This window comes from Leptonychotes weddellii, chromosome 3 (genome assembly GCF_054177405.1).
Source record: "Leptonychotes weddellii isolate Sample4059 chromosome 3, ASM5417740v2, whole genome shotgun sequence".
In the NCBI taxonomy this organism is placed as follows: domain Eukaryota; kingdom Metazoa; phylum Chordata; class Mammalia; order Carnivora; family Phocidae; genus Leptonychotes; species Leptonychotes weddellii.
In genome coordinates this window covers 147025883-147046063 of record NC_138371.1, presented here as the reverse complement: position 1 = coordinate 147046063, position 20181 = coordinate 147025883, and the positions used below count along the sequence as shown (strand labels likewise).

General features: G+C 40.3%; 1 protein-coding gene and 1 long non-coding RNA gene across 2 annotated transcripts in view; one reads left to right on the top strand and one right to left on the bottom strand.

Moving 5' to 3' along the window:
* The first annotated feature begins 1264 nt into the window (after positions 1 to 1264).
* LOC145720672 (uncharacterized) lies at positions 1265 to 16856 on the top strand. The gene is made up of 3 exons (XR_014143819.1): positions 1265 to 1403; positions 10594 to 10757; positions 12473 to 16856. It is a non-coding gene; the product is annotated as an uncharacterized LOC145720672 (long non-coding RNA).
* Positions 16857 to 19969: 3113 nt separating this feature from the next.
* Positions 19970 to 20181, bottom strand: part of UCHL3 (ubiquitin C-terminal hydrolase L3) — a 43928-nt gene continuing 43716 nt past the window's right edge. The window contains exon 9 of the mRNA XM_006733619.3: positions 19970 to 20181. Coding sequence (XP_006733682.1) covers positions 20098 to 20181 — 84 coding nt within the window. The 3' untranslated portion in view covers positions 19970 to 20097.

The following is a 20181-nucleotide window of genomic DNA, read 5'->3' as shown; positions in this document are numbered from 1 at the left end:
GACTTCCCTAGCATCATTTAAAAAGTCATCTTTTTCATCCAGAATAACGGATAGAAGTCCTGGTATTAATTTTACAGATAAATGTAACCTTAAGGCGTTGAGGAAGAAACCTCCTAGAGACCATCTCCATTTCGATGGAATGGAAGATCGCCTCTCTAAGGCACAGCTGGGAAAGTAACAACACTTCAGTGAGTGACCCCAGGAGATCTTAGTCTCATCAATGCCAACCTTGAATAAGTAAAAATGCTTACCCCCACCCCACCCCCACCCCCGGGCTCCAGACGCTGCGCGGGAGAAAACATCTCTCCAGGTGCGCAAGTGTCTAACCTCCTCCACCTGCCTTCCCACACAGCGCACACAACACACTGCCCGCGCAGGTAAGAGTCGGGCATTCCCACTGTCACCACCCCCAAAGAACCGCTCCCGAGGGCCCTGGGCCGCCTCTGCCCCGGTGCTGACGTGGTCCGGCGCACGAGGACTTGTGGTCCCCAAACCCAAGTGCGCGAGGGCCGGACTCTGCCCTGGCAGAGGAGCTCTGGGGAAGCCAGCGAGCCCGTCGTAGGGAGGGCAGCACTAGGCTTAGAGGGACGTTGAAAAACACGAGAAGCAGGACTTGCCAAGTCCCCCAAACTGCAAACCAACCGGTTGCCACGCGCCGGCGCAGGTCCGGGGAGGGTGCTGAAGCGCAGGGAGGCGGGAGCGGCCTCGAGGCCACGAACTCGTGCGGAAAAAAGTAAAGGCACTCACCTCCACCCATCTCTGGGCCTCGGCGAAAGCTAAGGCGCAGTCGGCCCCGGCCTCCTCCATCCCTTCCAGGACTAGGGTAAGAGGGAGAGAGAAAGCCGCGATGAGTGCGCGGAGGGGCGGGGGGTCCCGCGCGCGTCTGGCCCTGCCTCCCGGCCTCTTCTCAAGCTGCGAGGCGCCCGGGCTCTCTTTCCTTTTGTTGCGCTCTGCAGTTTGGAGAAGTTTCGAACCCGCAAGAACTTGAAGACGTGGCTTCCTCTCAACTCCCGAAAAACGACCCCGGGGACCCGGGCAGCCTGGCAGGGCGCGGGGACCAGAAGCGGTGCGCCGCACCAGCCCGGCAACTGTTTGGACTTCAAAAGTCGCAGCACTGCAGCCGCCGCCCTCCCCGGAATGGCCCCGCCCCAGCCCACCCCGATCGCAGAGTCGCCGCTTCCGTCCGCCCCCCTACGGCTCCCGGGGGCTCCCGGCCGCAGCCGCCTTTGTGGTCAGACTGTCTGGGCCAGGAGATGCCACCGACCGCCAGGAGGCCGTGGCCAAGGCCACGCTCCCGCGCTGCCCGCCTAGACCGCGGCTCCGCCCGGTGGGACTGCGCTCCCGGCGCCCGCATCCTTCCCGTCTCTGCCCGCCTGGCCGCCTTCCCTCTCCCCGGGACCCGGGTAAGAGGCGCCCCGTCGGCTTGCGGCCGCCGGACCCGCCTGACATACCAGGAATAGCTGCACACAATTGCACCTTTCCGGGCCAAGAAACTTCCCCCATGGAGGAGCGCGGCCCGCCGTGGTGCGCAGCCGCCCGGCCCGCCGCCCTCACCTGCGGCCTGAGCCCGGCGCGCGCCGCTCGGCTGAGCCAGCCGTCCCGCTGTCCCGCTGCGCGCGGCCCCGCCGCCAGGTGCGTGGCCTTCCCTACCCCAAGTTCTCCGCCCCTACAGCCGCCCGAGCCCTCCTGGTGGCAGGTGAGGGAAGTGGCCTGAGTGTGTGCCGCCCATTTCCCCCAGTCTAGGCCGGCCCCGCTCCGCCCCGCTTCCAGGTGGGTGAGATGGAAGGTACCTGCCACTCCATCCCCGTCTCTCCGCAAAGGGTGGGAAGCGGAGGGGAACCTGGTATGTCTCTCGGCCTCACCCAGAGCGTCGAACAGTAAGGTGACAGGTTATTCAGTGTCCCCAGCGGTCCTGGGTAGGTGCGCAGGGCTGGAGGGTCGGAGGCTCCTGGTTTGGCTTATGTGAGTTCTTTTCACACAAAAATCAAATCTTCGGAAAGGAACGTGTTCTTTGGTCCAGTCTCCCTGGGACCTCGCGTGATGCTCCTGAAGCCCTATTCAGGCCACATGTTGATGGCGTCACCTTTGGAGGAAGGTAAAGATCGGCTCTTACTCTCGTAAAGGAAACAAATCCTTATTTTCTATTTTTTTCCAGTTGATTGACGTCGTTTTTCATCATACGGAGTAAACAAGCATAGAGCAGGAAACTAATAAATAGATAAAACCTAGCTCCTATATTGAACAATCATTTGCATTCTGCCTTATTTACTTCATCACCTTCATTTCCTGCTTAAAGATAGATATTATTATATTTCACCCCTAAATATTACAATATACATCTCTTCTACATAATCGTATTTCCATTTTCACACCTAACTAAAGCTAACATTAATTACCTAGTAGCAATTTATACCCCATCCAGACTCAAATTCCTCCACTGATCCCAAAATGTCTTTTACAGCTGTCTTACTGAGACCAGAATCCAAACAATGACCACACAATTGCATTTGGTTAGGTCTTTTTTTAGCCTAGAATAGCCTCCTCCTTCAACCAACCCCCACCCCCATGGCTTTTTTATTTTTTTTTAAGGTTTTATTTATTTGACAGAGAGAAAGACAGCCAGAGAGGGAACACAAGCAGGGGGAGTGGGAGAGGGAGAAGCAGGCTTCCTGAGGAGCAGGGAGCTTGATGCGGGGCTCGATCCCAGGACCCTGGGATCATGACCTGAGCCGAAGGCAGACGCCCAACGACTCAGCCACCCAGGCGCCCCTTAATTTATTTTTTATTACTAAAATATTTTTTTAATTTTAAGTGTTTAATTTCAGGAGTTAGCATACAGTGTTATATTAGTTTCAGGTGTACAATATAATGAATTCAACACTTCCATACATCACTCTGTGCTCATCAGGACAAGTGCCCTCCTTAATCCCCACCACCTATTTCACCCATTCCCCTCGGCCCACCCCTCTCATAACCATCAGTTCTCTATAGCTAAGAGTCTGTTTCTTGATTTGTCTCTCTTATTTTTTTTCTTTTAATTGTTTGTTTTGTTTCTTAAATTCCTGCTTTTTTTTTTTTAGAATAGCATTGTCTTGTAAGACACTGACTCCCATGTACTTCTAGTTCAGGAGAGGGACAGACATTCCCCAAGCTTCATGAGAATTATTGTTACTACAGTTACTATGTACATATACTCTATGTTTAAAGCCGCTGCTATGTAACTTGACTTAAAGCTTTGGGGGTAACAGCCCAGGATGGTAAAGAGCACATAGACTGGAATCTGAATGACTAAGGTTACCAAGTTACCAGACGCACTGACCTTCAATTTCCTCATCTGAAAAATGTGCTGATAATAACTACTTCAAAGGGAAGTGGTGAGAAATAGGATGATATATGTAAAAGCCTAAGGGCATTGCTTGGCAGAGAGTAGGCACTTAATAAACAATGGTTATTTCCCATTAGTCTCTCTCTAACAACAGTGTGTCAAATATGAATTTTTCCTTATAAATGGTAATTTCATTTATTTGCTCAAATACTCACATGGAAAGAGCTATAGGGTATTGTGAACTCTGTTTCAAGTCCGTTCAGGCACCAGCCATTTCTGTCTCTTTAATGATGCAGTTTACATCTCAGAAGTCCCAAATCCAAATCTTTGCCTTCTACTATCAGTCATTAGAGTGTTTTATCCTTCTGGAAAGATTTCTACAGCTCTATAGAGAAAGGTAACCTACTGCAAGAATTTAAAATTAAATTCACAACAATAAAACATCACGAATATTATTCATTTTCCCAAAGAATTTGAGGTACCTTCCAGTATTTAAAAACAGTACAGTTGTCATGTGTTTATACGTTGGTGATGAACTGTTGGTGGGAGAAAGTGATACAATCTTTCTTGAAGGTAATTTGACAAATATTTAAAAAAAATTTTAACTACTCATACTCTGTTGCAGCAATTCCACTTCTGGGCATTTATCCTAAGAATATGAAGAAAGATCTGTGCACAAAATGAGCAGCTGTGGTGGACACAGAGTCACTGGCCAAACCTTTTTTGGAGATAGCTGGAGGCTGTCTGCTGACCAGCCCTTTTGAAGTCTGCCTCAGCTGCAGAGTGCAGCCTCCTCTGAGCTCATGGTCCTCCCAGAGCTGCTCTCATCTGGTGATTGAGTGACTGTACGATACAAAAGTCTAGTCATTTCCACCCAAAACAGAGTACCTTTGATGGGCCCTTTCCATAAATATGAGGCCTGGGTCACAGTTCAACTTCTCCCTTGCTCTTTCCTGCTTCTTCCTTCTTCGTTTCACGGGGGTCAATCCCTAATAAATATCTTGCTCTTCAAACTCCATTTCTTTCAGCTTCTGGAGAACTAAACTTGTGATAACATGAAGCATTTGTTAAAAATGAAAATCCCAGCGTGCCTGGGTGGGTCAGACGGTTAAGTGTCTGCCTTTGGCTCAGGTCATGATCCTGGGGTCCTGGGATGGAGCCCTGCATTGGGCTCCCTGCTCAGCGGGGAGCCTGTTTCTCCCTCTCTCTGTCATGCTCTCTCTCTCAAATAAATACAATCTTTAAAAAAAAATGAAAATCCCAAGCAGTCTAAACTAACAACAGGGACAGTGGAGTAGATTACGTTTCTTCCATAGAGTGGGTTATCACTCAGTCATTAAAAAGGTAAAAGGCAATTCTATAACCCAAGGAGATGTTTAAAAATGTATATTGAAATGGATAAAAAGCAATGTATAAAGCACCCTAATATGTGATTGCATTTTTAAAATGCATTTTGCCACATAGAACGAATTAGAAAAAATCACCCAAATTTTAATGCCAGCTATTTCCAAATGGAGATATTGTGCTTTTCTTTTACAAGTTTTTTTGCAAAAGACATATGCATTACTTTTATAAATGGGAAAATAAGTATGACACAAAGATATGTCCAAATATCTTTTTTGGCTATCTCATCCCACAAACTTCAACCTCCTCCTGCCTTCCCTGACTTGGCAAATGGTACCACGCCTAAAATTTGGTCTTGTCTTTCACCCCCATGTCTACCCCATTCCCACTCTTGTCCATCTATTTCTTTAGTATCTCTCCAATTGGCCCCTCTTCTCAATCCCCATTTCTACTATCTTAGGTCAGGCCATCATTTGTTCTCAGCTAGATGTCAGAAACCCTATGACCTTTCTAAAATCTTATCATGCTACCAGAACATTCCACCTCCCATTACTCCTCAGTGACTCCCAGTTGCCATTTTATATTTCTCAAGATTTATTTATTTGGAGGGGGAAACCAAGAGTTAGATGCTCAACCAACCGTACCACCCAGGCACCTGTCGGTTGCTTTTAAGAGTCATTTGATGGTTTCCAGAACATTAAGTGGCATCTTCCAGGATTTGCTCCTGCCCGACCTCTAACCACATGTTTTGGCCCATATTTCGCCCTTTGTGAGAAATGTGCTTCCCTCTCTCCTTGCCTGGCTTTCTCCTACTTATTCTTCCAGGCTCAATTAAGGTCTCTTGCTTCTCAGTATCCTTCAAAACATCTTTGCAGATCATCATAGGCTAGGTTAGATATCTCTTCTTTATGTAATCATAGCCCCTTTCGTGAAGTATTATTTATTTTTCTTGTTGAACCATGCGCAATTTAGGAGTGTGTGACACATATCTGGTATTCAACAACTGTTTATGGATGGGAGTGTATGTGGGTATAAATATACATATATATTTAATATAACGCTTAATGCAGAGAAGTAATAAAATATTGATACTATCAGAGTAGAAAATACTGTTGATTGCTGCAGCTAATACAAGACTTTCCTTACAGCAGGGTGTCTAAACAGAAGTACAATTAATAACCCAGGCTAGATAATTCTTTATTAGGGGAATTGTCTTGTGCATTGTGGGATGTGTAGCAGCATCCCCAGTCTCTAACCACTAGGTCCTAGCAGCACCCCTGAATATTCAGCAACCAAAAATGTTTCCAGGTATTGCCAAATGTCTCCTGGGGGACAGGTGGCAAATCGCCCCAGTTGAGAACCACTGCTCTACAGGAAGAGACTGGCTTTGTCAGTTAATGCTTTGGCACCCTACAAGTATAACTGAAGCCCAAGTTTCTTGCAACATGTGGGTGGAGTAGAGAAGAGTTAGGGTGAATTAGAGGACAAAGGCTATTCTGTGTTATAATACAGGAAGGGGCAAGGGAGAACTGGACTGAATGAGGTCTGGGCAAGGATTATAAGAGGAAAGGGATCTGATGACTGAAAAGATGTGTGAGAAGAGACAGGCACAGTGCAAATTCTAACAAAAGAACTGAATCTATACTGTGGTTGGTTACGATTCAAAAAGTACCAGCCCTTATAAGTTCAAAGATAGCCAACATCTGGATTGTATATATATTTCTCATGCTTATATAATACCTTTATTAATGGGAAGATTCATTCCTGGAAGATAGATAAAAAATATATATTAAATATAATAAAAATTGTTTCTGTTTGCAGATGATATGCTCTTATATAAAGAAAAGTCTAAAGACGCCACCAAAACACTTAAAACTAATAAATGATTTCAGTAAAATTGCCACAGAATACAAAATAACATACAAGAACCAGTTGCATTTCTGTACAATAACAACAAACTATCTGAAAAAGAAAGAACAATACCATTTACAATATCTTCAAAAAAATAAAAGGCCTAAATAATAGATTTAACCAAGAAGGTGAAAGATCCATACACTGAAAATTAGAAGAGTTTGATGAAAGAAATCAAAGATACAAGTAAGTGGAAAGATATTCATGTTCATGGATTGGAAAAATTAATATTGTTAAAATGTCCATAGTACCCAAAGCCATCTATGGGTTCAGTGCAGTCTCTATCAAGACTATGCATCGGGAAAGGATATTCTCTTCAATAATTGGTGTTAGAAAAACTGGGTAGTCATGCACAAAAGAATGAAATTGGACCCTTATTTTTCATTGATGAAAGTTAAGCTGCAAAAGGGGCACCTGGGTGGCTCAGTCGTTAAGCGTCTGCCTTCGGCTCAGGTCATGATCCCAGCGTCCTGGGATCGAGCCCCGCATCGGGCTCCCTGCTCCGTGGGAAGCCTGCTTCTCCCTCTCACACTCCCCCTGCTTGTGTTCCCTCTCTCACTGTCTCTCTCTGTCAAATAAATGAATAAAATCTTTTAAAAAAAATTAAGCTGCAATGGATTAATTATAATACCTGAAACTGTAAAACTACTAAATGAAAACAGGAAAAACTCCTTGACATTAGTCTTGGCCATAATTTTTTGAACGTGACACCAAAAGTACAAGCAACAAAAGCAAAAATAAAGAAGTGGAAGTACATCAAATTAAAAGGCTCTGGACTACAAAAGAAACCGTCAACAAAATGAGAAGGCAAACTACATAATGGAAGAAAATATTTGTAACTATCTGATAAGGGGTTAATATCCAATATACATAAGGAATCCATATAACTCAGTAGCAAAAACAAAGGAAAAGAGAAATGAAAAAGAAAAAAGAAATCTGATTTGAAAATGGGCATAGTACCTGAAAAGACATTTTTCCAAAGAAGACATACAAATGGCCAACAGGTACATGAAAAGATGCTCATCACTCATCATCAGGGAAATGCAAATCAAAACCACAATGAGATTTCACCTCCTACCTGTCAAACGGCTAGAAAAAAAAAGACAAGAAGTAACAAGTGTTTGCAAGGATGTGGGGAAAAGGGAACACTTGTGCACTGTGGTGGGAAGGTAAATTGATGCAGCCACTGTGAAAAGTAGTATGGAGTTTCCTCAGAAAATTAAAAAACTATCATACAATCCAGCAATTCCACTTGTGGGTATATATCCAAAGGAAACAAAATCACTATCTCAAGAGATATCTGCAACACCATGTTCATTACAGCATTATTCACAGTAGCCAAGACATGGAAACAACCTAAGTATCCATTGATAGATGAAGAAATTATACATACACATACATGCTCACATGCACACACACATATGCACATACAAAATGGAATATTCAGCCATTAAAAAAAGAAGGAAATCCTGCCTTTTGGGACAACATGGATGGACCTTGAGGGCTTTATGCTAAGTGAAATAAATCAGAGAAAGACAAATACTGTATATTTTTATCTTTATGTGGAATCTTAAAAAGCCAAACTCGTAGAAACAGAGAATAGAATGGTGGTTGCCAAGGGCTGGGGGATGGGAGGTGAAGCATAGAATTAGCAGAAGTTGGTCAAAGGGTACAAACTTCCAGATATAAGATGAATAAGTTCTAGGGTTTTAATGTACAGTATAGTGACTCTAGTTAACAATACTGTATTATACACTTGAAAGTTACTAGGAGAATAAATCTTAAGTGTTATCACCAGAATAAAAAGAAAATGGTAATTATGTGAGATGATGGGGTGTTAACTAATCTTATTGTGGTAATCATTTCACAATTATATGTGTATTAAATCATCACGTTGGGGCGCCTGGGTGGCTCAGTCGTTAAGCGTCTGCCTTCGGCTCAGGTCATGATCCCAGGGTCCTGAGATCGAGTCCCACATCGGGCTCCCTGCTCAGCGGGAGCCTGCTTCTCCCTCTCCCACTCCCCCTGCTTGTGTTCCTGCTTTCGCTGTCTCTCTGTCAAATAAATAAATAAAATCTTTAAAAAAAATAAATCATCACGTTTTACACTTTAAACTTACATAATGTATGACAATTATATCTCAATAAAGCTGGAAGAAATTCATGTAAACAAAAAATATATACATATATAATGATAAAGTCGTAATTATCCCATCTTTACCCGCAAAAATATATCTAATAGTGTTAGTAATTAAAGGATTATGATGTTGCCAGTACTTAAATAATGACATTCAGGCAAGTAGATTCAATTCAATGGAAGCCAGAGAGAAAAAAGAAGCTAACGTGTTACAGATAATGATTAAGAAATGAAGATAAGAGGGAAGGATATAGAAGGGGAAAAATCTAGGTGAATCCATATTTTATCACTCCCCCAAAATGTAGACAAACCGTGAGGAGGTTTTTAGTATAGCCTTAGGATGGTGATGAGTGCTTTGCCCAGTGGATGAAGACAAGGGTCCTAAATTTTCTTCTGAACCTGCTGGATGGTTAACTGAGAAGGAATAGGTGAGAAGCCCTTGGCTCGTATCAACTTTCCCCCTGTGTTCACAGACATCTCATTAAGAGATCAACTGAGATTGTAACTTTCAAAACATGGGACCAACCCCATAATAAGAACAGTTAGTTATTTTCTTCCTACTGTAAAAATCTTAAGAGTTTAGAGTTTGGCTTTTTTTTTTTTTAACATGTAGAACAGTTTCCTATCATTGAACTCAAATTATTTAACATAAAACCTAGGACTTTTTCTTGTTGTTGTTGCCATTAAGATCCTGCATCTGCATTCTAGCCAGAATTGCAAAACCACACTATAATTCTCTAAGTGATAGCAGTGAGATCAAAAGGACTTACCCTAGAATTAGCTTTAAAATAAACTATTGGGGATTCTGGGAAAGAAGGAGAGAATGTGTGTTTACTAAACTTCTCTTCCTGAAGTCCCATGAAATGAGTAAACTCTGTATTTTCCCTAAAAGGATATCTTTAGTAATTATAATCACAGATAAAAATAGTCAAGTCCAGATTTCTCTAAAACATATTTATTTTTTTCTTTGTTATTATGGTTTGGGAGAGAAGTTCTACCTGACTTTTCATTAAGTTTACTAAAAAAGAGCAACAACTATACTATCTGTTCAAATTGTTCTGCTTTTAAAAAGGGAGGGAAAAAAAATAAGCACAGGGTTTACTGTATTAATACTTTAGAATTATAATAACCATTGTTTAATAGTTATTCTGAAACCATTAAACCATTGTTTAATGTTTACATTCTGAAATGGACCCATGGAAGAAATAGCTCATCCATATAGCAAACTTAATTTTATATAGTTATAGGAAACAATTCTTTTTTTTTTTAAGATTTTATTTATTTATTTGACACACAGAGACAGCTAGAGAGGGAACACAAGCAGGGGGAGTGGGAGAGGGAGAAGCAGGCTTCCCGTTGAGCAGGGAGCCCGATGCGGGGCTCGATCCCAGGACCCTGGGATCATGACCTGAGCCAAAGGCAGATGCTTAACAACTGAGCCATCCAGGCATCCCAGGAAACAATTCTTTTAATAACCCTTTCATTCTCCCTATGATGTGAGAACTGGCTACACATTGATAATATATTACCTTCAAAAAGGAAAGGATTCAAAAACTGCAAAATAGACTGGCCTGAGAAACAAGAGACTCAGGCTGTGCTCCTGGGTTTACCACTGGTACTAGTCTGGCCTCAGTTGTAAGATGACAGATATTTTTAAAAGATTTTATTTATTTATTTAAAGGGAGAGTGTGCACAAGTTGGGGGGGAGGGACAGAGGGAGAAGCAGGTTCCCCCACTGAGCAGGGAGCCTGACGTGGGGCTCAATCCCAGGACCCTGAGACCAGGGCCCTGAGCCAAGGGCAGCCACCTAACCGACTGAGCCACCCAGGCGCCCTGGATGACAGATTTCTAAAAAGCTGTTTCTTATTTTCATGCAGTATGAAGAAATCTTACAAAGAGCCATAAAAAGAAGTCTCCAGAGTCCCAGGATGGCCATGATATCATGCTGAGACAGGTCTGGTGCTCCCTCGAGGATTGGAGATTATCACAGAAGAGGCCAGCCTTAGACCCAGCTCAGCCAGAAGCTTCCGAACGAAAGGAGGTAAAGGGGTTTCCTTGAATGTGGGGATCACTTGAGAATGCTCCCAAGGATCATGAGTGAAACCAGGTGGTCTGTGAGGTAAATCACCAAAGTTCCCGGGAGTTCTTGCAGGAAGAATGCTCCATCCGTGACTCTATTATAAACTTCTTTGGTCCCTGTGGACAGAAATAGACCAGTCAGGCCAAGCCATTTCAATCCTATATAACTGAATTCAAAACAAAAACATGACATTGTGGCTTTCCCAGGACAGAGAAGACAACTATCCACTCCATTTCTGCTTACTAAGACAGTTAATTACACTTTGTTATGGATCAAGGCTACACACACATTCACACACACACACACACATACACACATACACATTCACACCCCTCCACAGATTGCACATACATGTATCTTCTTCCACTGGATCTTTGAATAATTAAAGGTAGTGATTAGGGCTACATGGCTTTGTTACTTCAGGAAGTATTATAATGGACTCCATTTTATTTTTGCAGAGATAGGCCTCTGGGTATGGTCTAGGTAAGAAGAAGGATATGGGGGAAAAGGCCTAACACTCTGCTCTATAAAATGTAAAGAGCTATTCATTGTAGACAGGAAAAATTCTTTGCAAGATATATTGGCAATGCAAAATTAACCTTTTGTTTTAATTTGTACAACAAAATAATTTTACAGTAATATTTCATGCCAGAAAAATTCTTTGCCAAAGAGGTGGTTTATTCATTAAACCCTCATGGCCAGAGAAAAGCTTATTGGATGCTAAGTCAAAGAGCAGGAGTTATTAATTTTTATTTTTTAAATTTTTTTTAAAGATTTTATTTGTTTATTTGACAGAGACACAGCAAGAGAGAGAACATAAGCAGGGGGAGTGGGAGAAGGAGAAGCAGGCTTCCCGCTGAGCAGGGAGCCCAATGCGGGGCTCGATCCCAGGGATCATGACCTGAGCGGAAGGCAGAGGCTTAACGACTGAGCCACCCAGGCGCCCCAGGAGTTATTAATTTTTAGATCTGTTTTTAATTGATATCCTGACATATTCAGCCAATGCCATGAGAGAAAATAAGCTCTTCTCATGCATAGATTTTTCAAAATCAGACATTAGTATTATCTATGTTTATTGCCCTATCTGTTGAATAGATCTAATGTCAGGTTAGGATGGTGGTCATAAATCAACATGTCACCCACCGTAAGTATCCACTTCTAGTTTGGTCCCTTTGAAAGGAGTCCCAGGTTTATAATTCTTAAAACTCTTAAAAGCATGGCTAGAGTAGGAGCATCAATTATGAAGGTAGTACTTACAGACAATTACAAGATTTAGAAAAAGAATGAGAAAAACTTTTCAAAGCTAAGTCCAGAAGGATCTTAATAATGCTGGGCTCACAAATCTAAACTAAAACTGGCTTTGAGTAGCTTGGTTGACATTTCTGCATGTCCTTAACACCTTGTATGTGATAGCACCTTACAAACTACAACATGCCTTATGCTACCTTAATGTCCTCCATCACCCAGACATATCCTACTGTTACAAGAGATCAATAATGATTATAAATTTGCCAGGAGGGGTATAAATATTTGCAATATTGTGGCTACTGGCAATAAAAGTTCAGATTGAATATGCCTGGGGATGTTCTGCAAGATTGACTTAACTTTGTCTCAGTTGTAGTATTTACTTCCTAACCTCCTTCTGACTTCTTCTTTTCCATCTGCATGTGTTCCAGAAGAAAGCCAAATGAAGGCATTATGCCTTAGAGCTTTCAAAGCAACAATAGAGAAGTCGTCAAAGAACTATTATTACCTTCTGTGCTGCCGACTCCCTCCGTGGTTTATAGCCAGCCCACACCTACCCAGACACGGGCACTGATCACTTGCCTCCATATTTCCAGCGCTCAGAGATCTGTTCTCAGCACAGGAAGTCCAACTGTAAAAAGTGGAAACATTGAATGTCTGAATTTTCTTTACAGCAGTTGTAATAATAATTAACATAGGTTTATATCACAACCATGTATTGAACTTATCTGAACTCGTTTTGTCATTCTAGCACCATACTGGAATTTATCAAAATTCAAAGAGCTTGTAAATGAAGCATGAGCAGTTATAATAACTTGAAATGTTGAAATAATTATTCAGGGTGATTTAGATTCTGTAAACATAGCTATCAAAAAGAAAAACAGCATTCTTGGCCCTCAAGGGTAAAAGATTCAGATAAAAATGTTTTCCTAATGAGCAGTATGCTTCAGCATAGTATTATTACAGGAAAGACCAAAATTCCAATCATCCTTGCTAAATTGCATGTCTGCTAACTTCAGCTATTTTGAGATTTTTTCAAGTTAAACCATTTCTGAGTTACAGAAGAAATATGCACAGTTCCCTTGTGCATGGAAACAGAATGTGATCTATTCATTCCATCTTATTCAAATTCTTTAGAAAATTAGGCAAGTCTGATGATTCATGACACAAACTTTTAAAATTATGTTCAATACAGCTTATTGCACTCATTGGGGTGATTGTGGAATAATCACTATCACTTTTGAGTACTGGCTTTTATGTACTACATTTATAATTCTCACAAAAAAACCCACAGTAAGAGTACTTTTATCTAATGTGTTAATAGTTTGCCTAAGAGCAACCACACAGAGACAGAACCAAGACTCAAACCATGTCTAACAACAAAGCCTGAGCTCTGTTCCTCAATCAATGACATTTAGATAAATTTTTTGGTAGAACCACTATATTTTATGCCATAACTTCAGTTATCATGCTGTCAATTAAGCATTGTGAAAACACTGAGATTCTATCTTTGTTTTATTTGGGGGGGAGGGGCAGTGGGAGGGGAAGAGAGAGAATCTCAAGTAGGCTCCACACCCATCATGGTGCCCCTGATACCGGGAAAGGGTACTAATTGGATATTAGGGGGAAAAATTCTCCCTTAAGAAGTTCCACCAGCCAGGATCTCCAGATTCTGTAGGGGTTTAATTCTCCTGCCCATGGTTTACTCTTCAGCTGGGTTCTAGAATCACCCTACTCAAAGCGGAGTCCTCAGACCAGCAGCTTGGGGTGCCTGTTAGAAATGCATAATCTCAAGCCCTATATCTATAATGGCTGAATTAGGATCTACATTTTGGCAAGATCTGGCATCTCCAGTCCTCATTCAAGTTTGAAATGCTCTGTTAGATGACATACCTTATCCCACCCCCAATTAGATCCCTCAATCATCCCATTTCTTACCTGTGTTCTCAACTTCTCTCTGCTATTTTTTGTTTAGTATTGTTTACCCTCACATAGAAATACTCTTTAAAAGTCCTCTGCTGGGTGCCTAGGTGGCTCAGTCAGTTGGGCATCTGTCTTCAGCTCAGGTCATGATCCCAGGGTCCGGGGATCAAGTTCTGCGTGGGGGTGGGGGGGAGGACCCTGCTCAGCAGGGAGCCTGCTTCTCCCTCTACCCCTCCCCTCTGCTTGTGTGTTCTCTTTCTCTCTCAAGTAAATAAATAAAATCTTTTTAAAAAATTTTTTAAATAAAAAAATTTAAAAAATGTAAGTCCACTGCTGATCCTGCCTCCACGTACCTGAGACATTTCTCTTTTCTCAACCATGCGCCTTGAAGGAGGTGTTTGTACTCCTTGAATCTATATCTCCACCTCCTGTTTGTGTCTCAACCCACTGCAATATAGTTTACACATCAAATACCATCTGGCCCTCTACTATATGCCCAACATTGTGCCAGACTCTGAGGATAACCTGGTGTGCAAGAGACATGGTCTTCAAATGACTGTCTCTGAAATTGTTTTGACATGGATAACCAGCTGACTCTCTAAATTACCAACTCCACTTTTCATTCATTATCAGATAGGAGGATTCAGCTGTCTTCCATAAGTCAGAGATTAAAAAGATTTTGCAAAAATGTAAAATACTGACTGCTATTCTAACTTTTTAAAGAGAATAGTTATTTTTATAATAATTGTTCTTCATGTTAACAAATGATGGGTTTATTTTTATTTTAAAATGAATTAATATTCTGAAAATGTGTCTTAATATCTAGTATTTGTAGGTCAACAGATAACATCCCTATAAAAGTTCTCTCTCTCTGGGCCCCTCAATAATTTTTAAGAATGTGAAGGGGCTTCTGAGACTGAAAAGTTTGAGAGCAACTAGATCCCATTTTGAAACCAGCTTAGTTGCTCAACAAATTGCTAAAATCTACATAGCTATCAACTATACAATTAATATCAGAGGGACATGAATAAATTGGCCTAAGCATTTTCTATCCTATGTTTTATTAATTTGGCTAAAGACGTCACTTTCTCTAGGCATTTCATGCACAATAAGAAAACAATAGTTGACTACTATGCCTGAAAAACTAAAAGCTTTCACAGGAATATTTTTAGTATCTGAGATGATATACGCTCTTGTCTCCTGAAAATGGAAAACAAGGTAAAAATTAGAACAGTAAGGTGAACAGTTGGCTTTAAACATTCCTTCTGTCTTTCTTTTGCCCACAAGGAATATTTTCTAAAGTTCTTAAAATCAATACCATTATGCTCTTATCTTGAATACTTCATGTGTACCTGATTATCAAGCCATACCAGACTATGGCTTTAAAAGTAATTCTATTTATCACACTAAATGAAGAAATATTTAAGGCATTTGCATTTTGTTTATAAAAGAAATCAACTTCTCAGAAGAATGCATCTTTTAAATTATACCCAAACCATGAAATATGCTTTGGTCTCCATAAAAATATGAACAATGTAACATTCCCATTAACTGTGTACACTATTATCAAATGTGTATAGTTCTTTAGTAGTGATGAAGGACAGGATGAACTTCTGGTTCCAAATACTTCACACTGGAGGCGGAATAAAGAAAAATAACTTTCTACTGCTTAGCCCTAAAAGAAAATGCAAATGAAACCTGTTGTCATCTTCTACTACAGTAATTAAACTCTCAGTATGCAGCACAACTTTTCAGCAAACAGGTTTTAGGACATTTTTAAATGGTCTAATTTACAACCTTTGCATGCGTTGCAAGTCTTTCATGTTTAGGATACAAATAAAGCCTCAAGCAATTTTTCATCTTGTTCTTACAGAACATGTGCAGGACAGAGACTTTATCCTTTAGCTCTAGAAGGATACACTACTGAACATAACTGTTATTTAAATACCAACTATGTTCACATGTTGTTAAAGGGCACATTTTGAATCAACTAAAATGTGTCATTCACATTATTTGAGATTTATTCTTGACCACATGGATTTTTATTCTAAATAATTCAATTTATACTCATAGCTGTCTTATAGATTAGAAAGGCTTTATTATATATTTCTAAGCCTTTTAAAGATTTTATTTATTTTAGAGATAGAGCAGGGGGAGGGGCAGAGGGAAAGGGAGAGAGAGAACCTGGAGCAGACTGCTGAGTGTGGGGTCCAACACGAAGCTCGATCTCATGACCCTTAGATCGTGACCTGAGCTGAAATCAAGAGTCGGACACTTAACCCACTGAGCTACCCAGGCCCCCTAAGCCTTTTAAATAATTGATTTTGCAAAATAGCTGTTAGTATAGGTCATGTATATTTAATGCCTCTAAACCAAGGATTCCCAACCAGCCCAACAATTAGGCAATAAGGTAATGCTCGTACTATATAGCCTTTATTGTCTACATAACTTCCCATTTATTATCTAGGTGTGGACTACGGATAATGTCATACTGGGGACACTCACCTATAATGTAGGTGGAAGCAACAGACAGGTTCAGAACCACTATCTTAAAGAAGTCCGGAGAAAGACTTAGAATAACTTTTATTTAAAGGCAAAACAAGTAAAAATATACAGGAAACTAAGGCATGGGGATTGGTCTGATCGGCTGGCACCATTGGCACCAAGACAATCAGTGTTCTTCATTACACTGAATCATCTACATCACAACAGTTTATGCAGGCCACACTCTGAAATCAAAAGAAGCAAAAGAAATGACAAAACTTACTTTTGGTTTTCTGAAAACTCAGTATGTTCCACACTTGGTTTTTAGTAGTAATTTTGTTGAGAGTACAAGGAACCTCATCTTAAGATCTTACCAGAGAATCTTAATAAAGACACTATTAAACTTTATACATGTGTGTACAAATCCTTCTAAATTAGCTAAAAACCTTCTGCAATGATTACATACTTTTCAAAGTGGTTTTACTTTAATTGCATATTAAAGTAAAGGATTTAAATAATCCACAGAGAATTTAGACCAAAGTTATTTGCCTATTCAAGGTACAAATGTGTGAACATATGTGTGCACATATATATACATGCATATACATATCTATATATTTGTTAGTTCCCAGATAATGATATATACACAAAAATATAAACATATGTACAAATATATATGTGTATGCGTACACATATATACATATATGTAAGCTCTCTCTAAAAGAAATTTCTACAGACAGAAAAATGTTTTAAAAGTGATGAAAATATTACTTTTTGCAATTTTCTCACAAGCACCAATATAAGAATCATAAGCCTACAGATGCTACTTTGAAAGATATTATGGTAGACGGATAATAGCTGAAAATCTCTTAAACTATATTATTTTCAAAATGAAATAAGCAGGTTATGTGTTATACACAACCCAATTACAAAGCTTACCTAATAAGCACTGTACACAAATCTAAGATGGAATGAAACGAAATTTAAATGAGGTTTAAATAATTTTTATACGGTATTAAAAATGGTTTTCATTTAAGACATATTAAAATTTGATTCACCCCAGAATACAGATAACTTCTGTTTTAGTCACAAATGAACATGGAAAATATTAGAGGTTAAATATGGATATCATAAATTCTATTCCAATACTTCAAAGCAAACCATTATGCCCACTGAAAGGTGATGTTTAGTCAATTCCCAAAAGTCCAAGTAAAAACATTTAAAGTTTCAGTTCCATTTAGTTCTATTTCCCCCAAATATATTAGTCATTAACAAGTTCCAGAAATTACCCATGACTTGACCACCCTTAGTGTCTCTCTACAAGTTTCTATACAAAATTAACGATCAATTTCTTCTACAAGTGCTAAATTTTAAGAAAGTTACTAAACAAAGTATTATAGTTAATACAGTAGTAGGACTAAAATCCTAGACATAAACCTAAGAGAAAATTTTCAAATTTTGAGTTTCACAAGGAACTAGCATCCTAATGTGTGCAAAAGAATGCCAGTCCTAAATGTCTAGAAAATTACATTCATAATACAGATTTTTTTTAAAAAAAGCTCTGAGTTCTGCAATTGCCCCCACCCAATATAACTATTTTTTTTAATTAACTTTAACCCAATGTTTTCAACAGATACGGAACTTCAAACCCTTCTTGCTCATTAAGTCTGAAAAATTAGTATGCATCACAGCAAACTCTGAGAAATAATGTAAACTTTTGGTAATAAATGCTAGGAGAAATTCAGCAAGGCAACAGGCAGAGAGCTGTTTAGGAAGACTTAAAATTTTAAGATAATATACAAAGTAGATGGGAGTTCAAAATGCAAATAAATGATGGAACAAAAGAGTAGAGCACTTGGTTGTTACTGGTAGGACAGAAGCACCATCCCCATACACTATCAGTTGTTTCAGATGATTTCTTCATCCCTATTGCCATCACTTCATTCAGGCACTCTTCAGCATAGGGAGTTTAAAGGTCTTCCAAAGTGATCCTCCTCATTATAGTCTATTTTTTTCTAATCCAGTGCTTCCCAAACTTAATATGCATATTCATTACCCAGGGATCTTGTCGAAAACCCAAGTTCTGATTTGGTAGGTCTAGGGTGGGGTCTGAAATAATTATTTTGTACCAAGTTCCTAGGTAATGCTGATGTAACACTTTGAGTAACATAGATCTAATCCATTCTCTAAGTCACTGCCCCATTACTCTTTCTAAAATACCACTTATCTCAGGTCACTGCCTCAGGAATCTAGGTTACCTCAGTGAATCAGGTATACACATTTACATTCAGTGATTGTTCCAGAACTTCATTCCAGACCAATTTGGTCTTTCTCCTAACTGCTATACTCATTCCAACCCAACTCTGTATTTTTTCTTTTTTTGAGGTAAAATATATATACAGTGAAGTACAGATTTTAAATGAACAAGTCAATGAGTTTTGATAATTGCATACACCTGTGTAACCAATACTCTCCCCGCCCCAAAATACAGGGCATTGCCATCACACTAACCCTGTGTTTTGACCCAGCTCTATACTCTTCCACCTTTTCTCTGCCTTCCACCTATCCTGTAAGACGCAGCTGAAGCCCTCCCTTCTTCAAAACACACATCAAATTCACACACATAGCTCGTCTAAATTACCACTTCTTTTAAGATTGAGCCATCACCATCTCTCAATGACCTCCTCACAAATCTCTCTGCCTCCATTCTTACCCGCTCCCTAATATATTATCCACAGAGGAGTCAAGATGATCTTCTAAGATTGTAAGTCAAATCAGGTCACTCTCCTGCTTAAAACCTTCCATGGCTTACCATCACACTTGCAATAAATCCAAATGCCTTTTTCTGTTCTGTATCACTCAGCCCCTCCTCCTCTAACCTCATCTCTTGCCACCTTCCCCTTCACTTTCTATGCTCTGGTCCTAGAAGCCTTCTTTCTGGCCTGATAATCCAGTGAGATTTTCCCACTTGAGGGACTCTGCATTCATTATTCCCTTTACTCTTCTCTACCACCTTTCTCTGATTGGCTGGGTTTTTTTGCTATTCAGATCTCAACTTCACAGCTACTTCCTCGTAGGAGCCGTTCCTGACTACAGAATCTAAAGTATCCACTCAGTCACTCTCTCACCCAAATCTGACTTTGCCTAGCATCTAGCATTGGTGTGTATCTTACTGATGTGTTCTTCATATCTTCCCACAAGAACATAGGCTCCACGACTGTGGAACCTGTGGACAGCGTTCACTGCTGCAACTCCTGCCCCTAGATCCGCATCCAGCTCATGACAAGTCGATGCTCCACAACTGCTTGTTAAGGAAATATGTCAAAATATGTGATATATATTTATACTATGCAGATGGAAACTGTACCTGTACCCAAGACAAAATCTCCCATGAAATTTAAAAGAGAGTAAGAAAGTTATCGCTAGTCCTCAGACAAGGTAAGTCGTTCACAAGAAAGAAAGGGGAGAAAAGAAGGACAGCTTTAATGTGCAACAGAAACAAAACACAGATTAAGTCAAAGTTTAATTCACATAAAGTTTAATCAGTCAAGTTAATGAAAATATCAAAATTTTTGAGTTAGTGTATGGCAGCAGAAATTTAATTTTTGTTGCAGATAATACAGTATTGGGTGTTTCCATCACTGACCAGCTATGCTGCAGATAGAGCAATGGCGTTGAATCTCAATTCCTCAGGGTCACGTTCCATAAACTTCTTGCAAACTTCTATGGCATC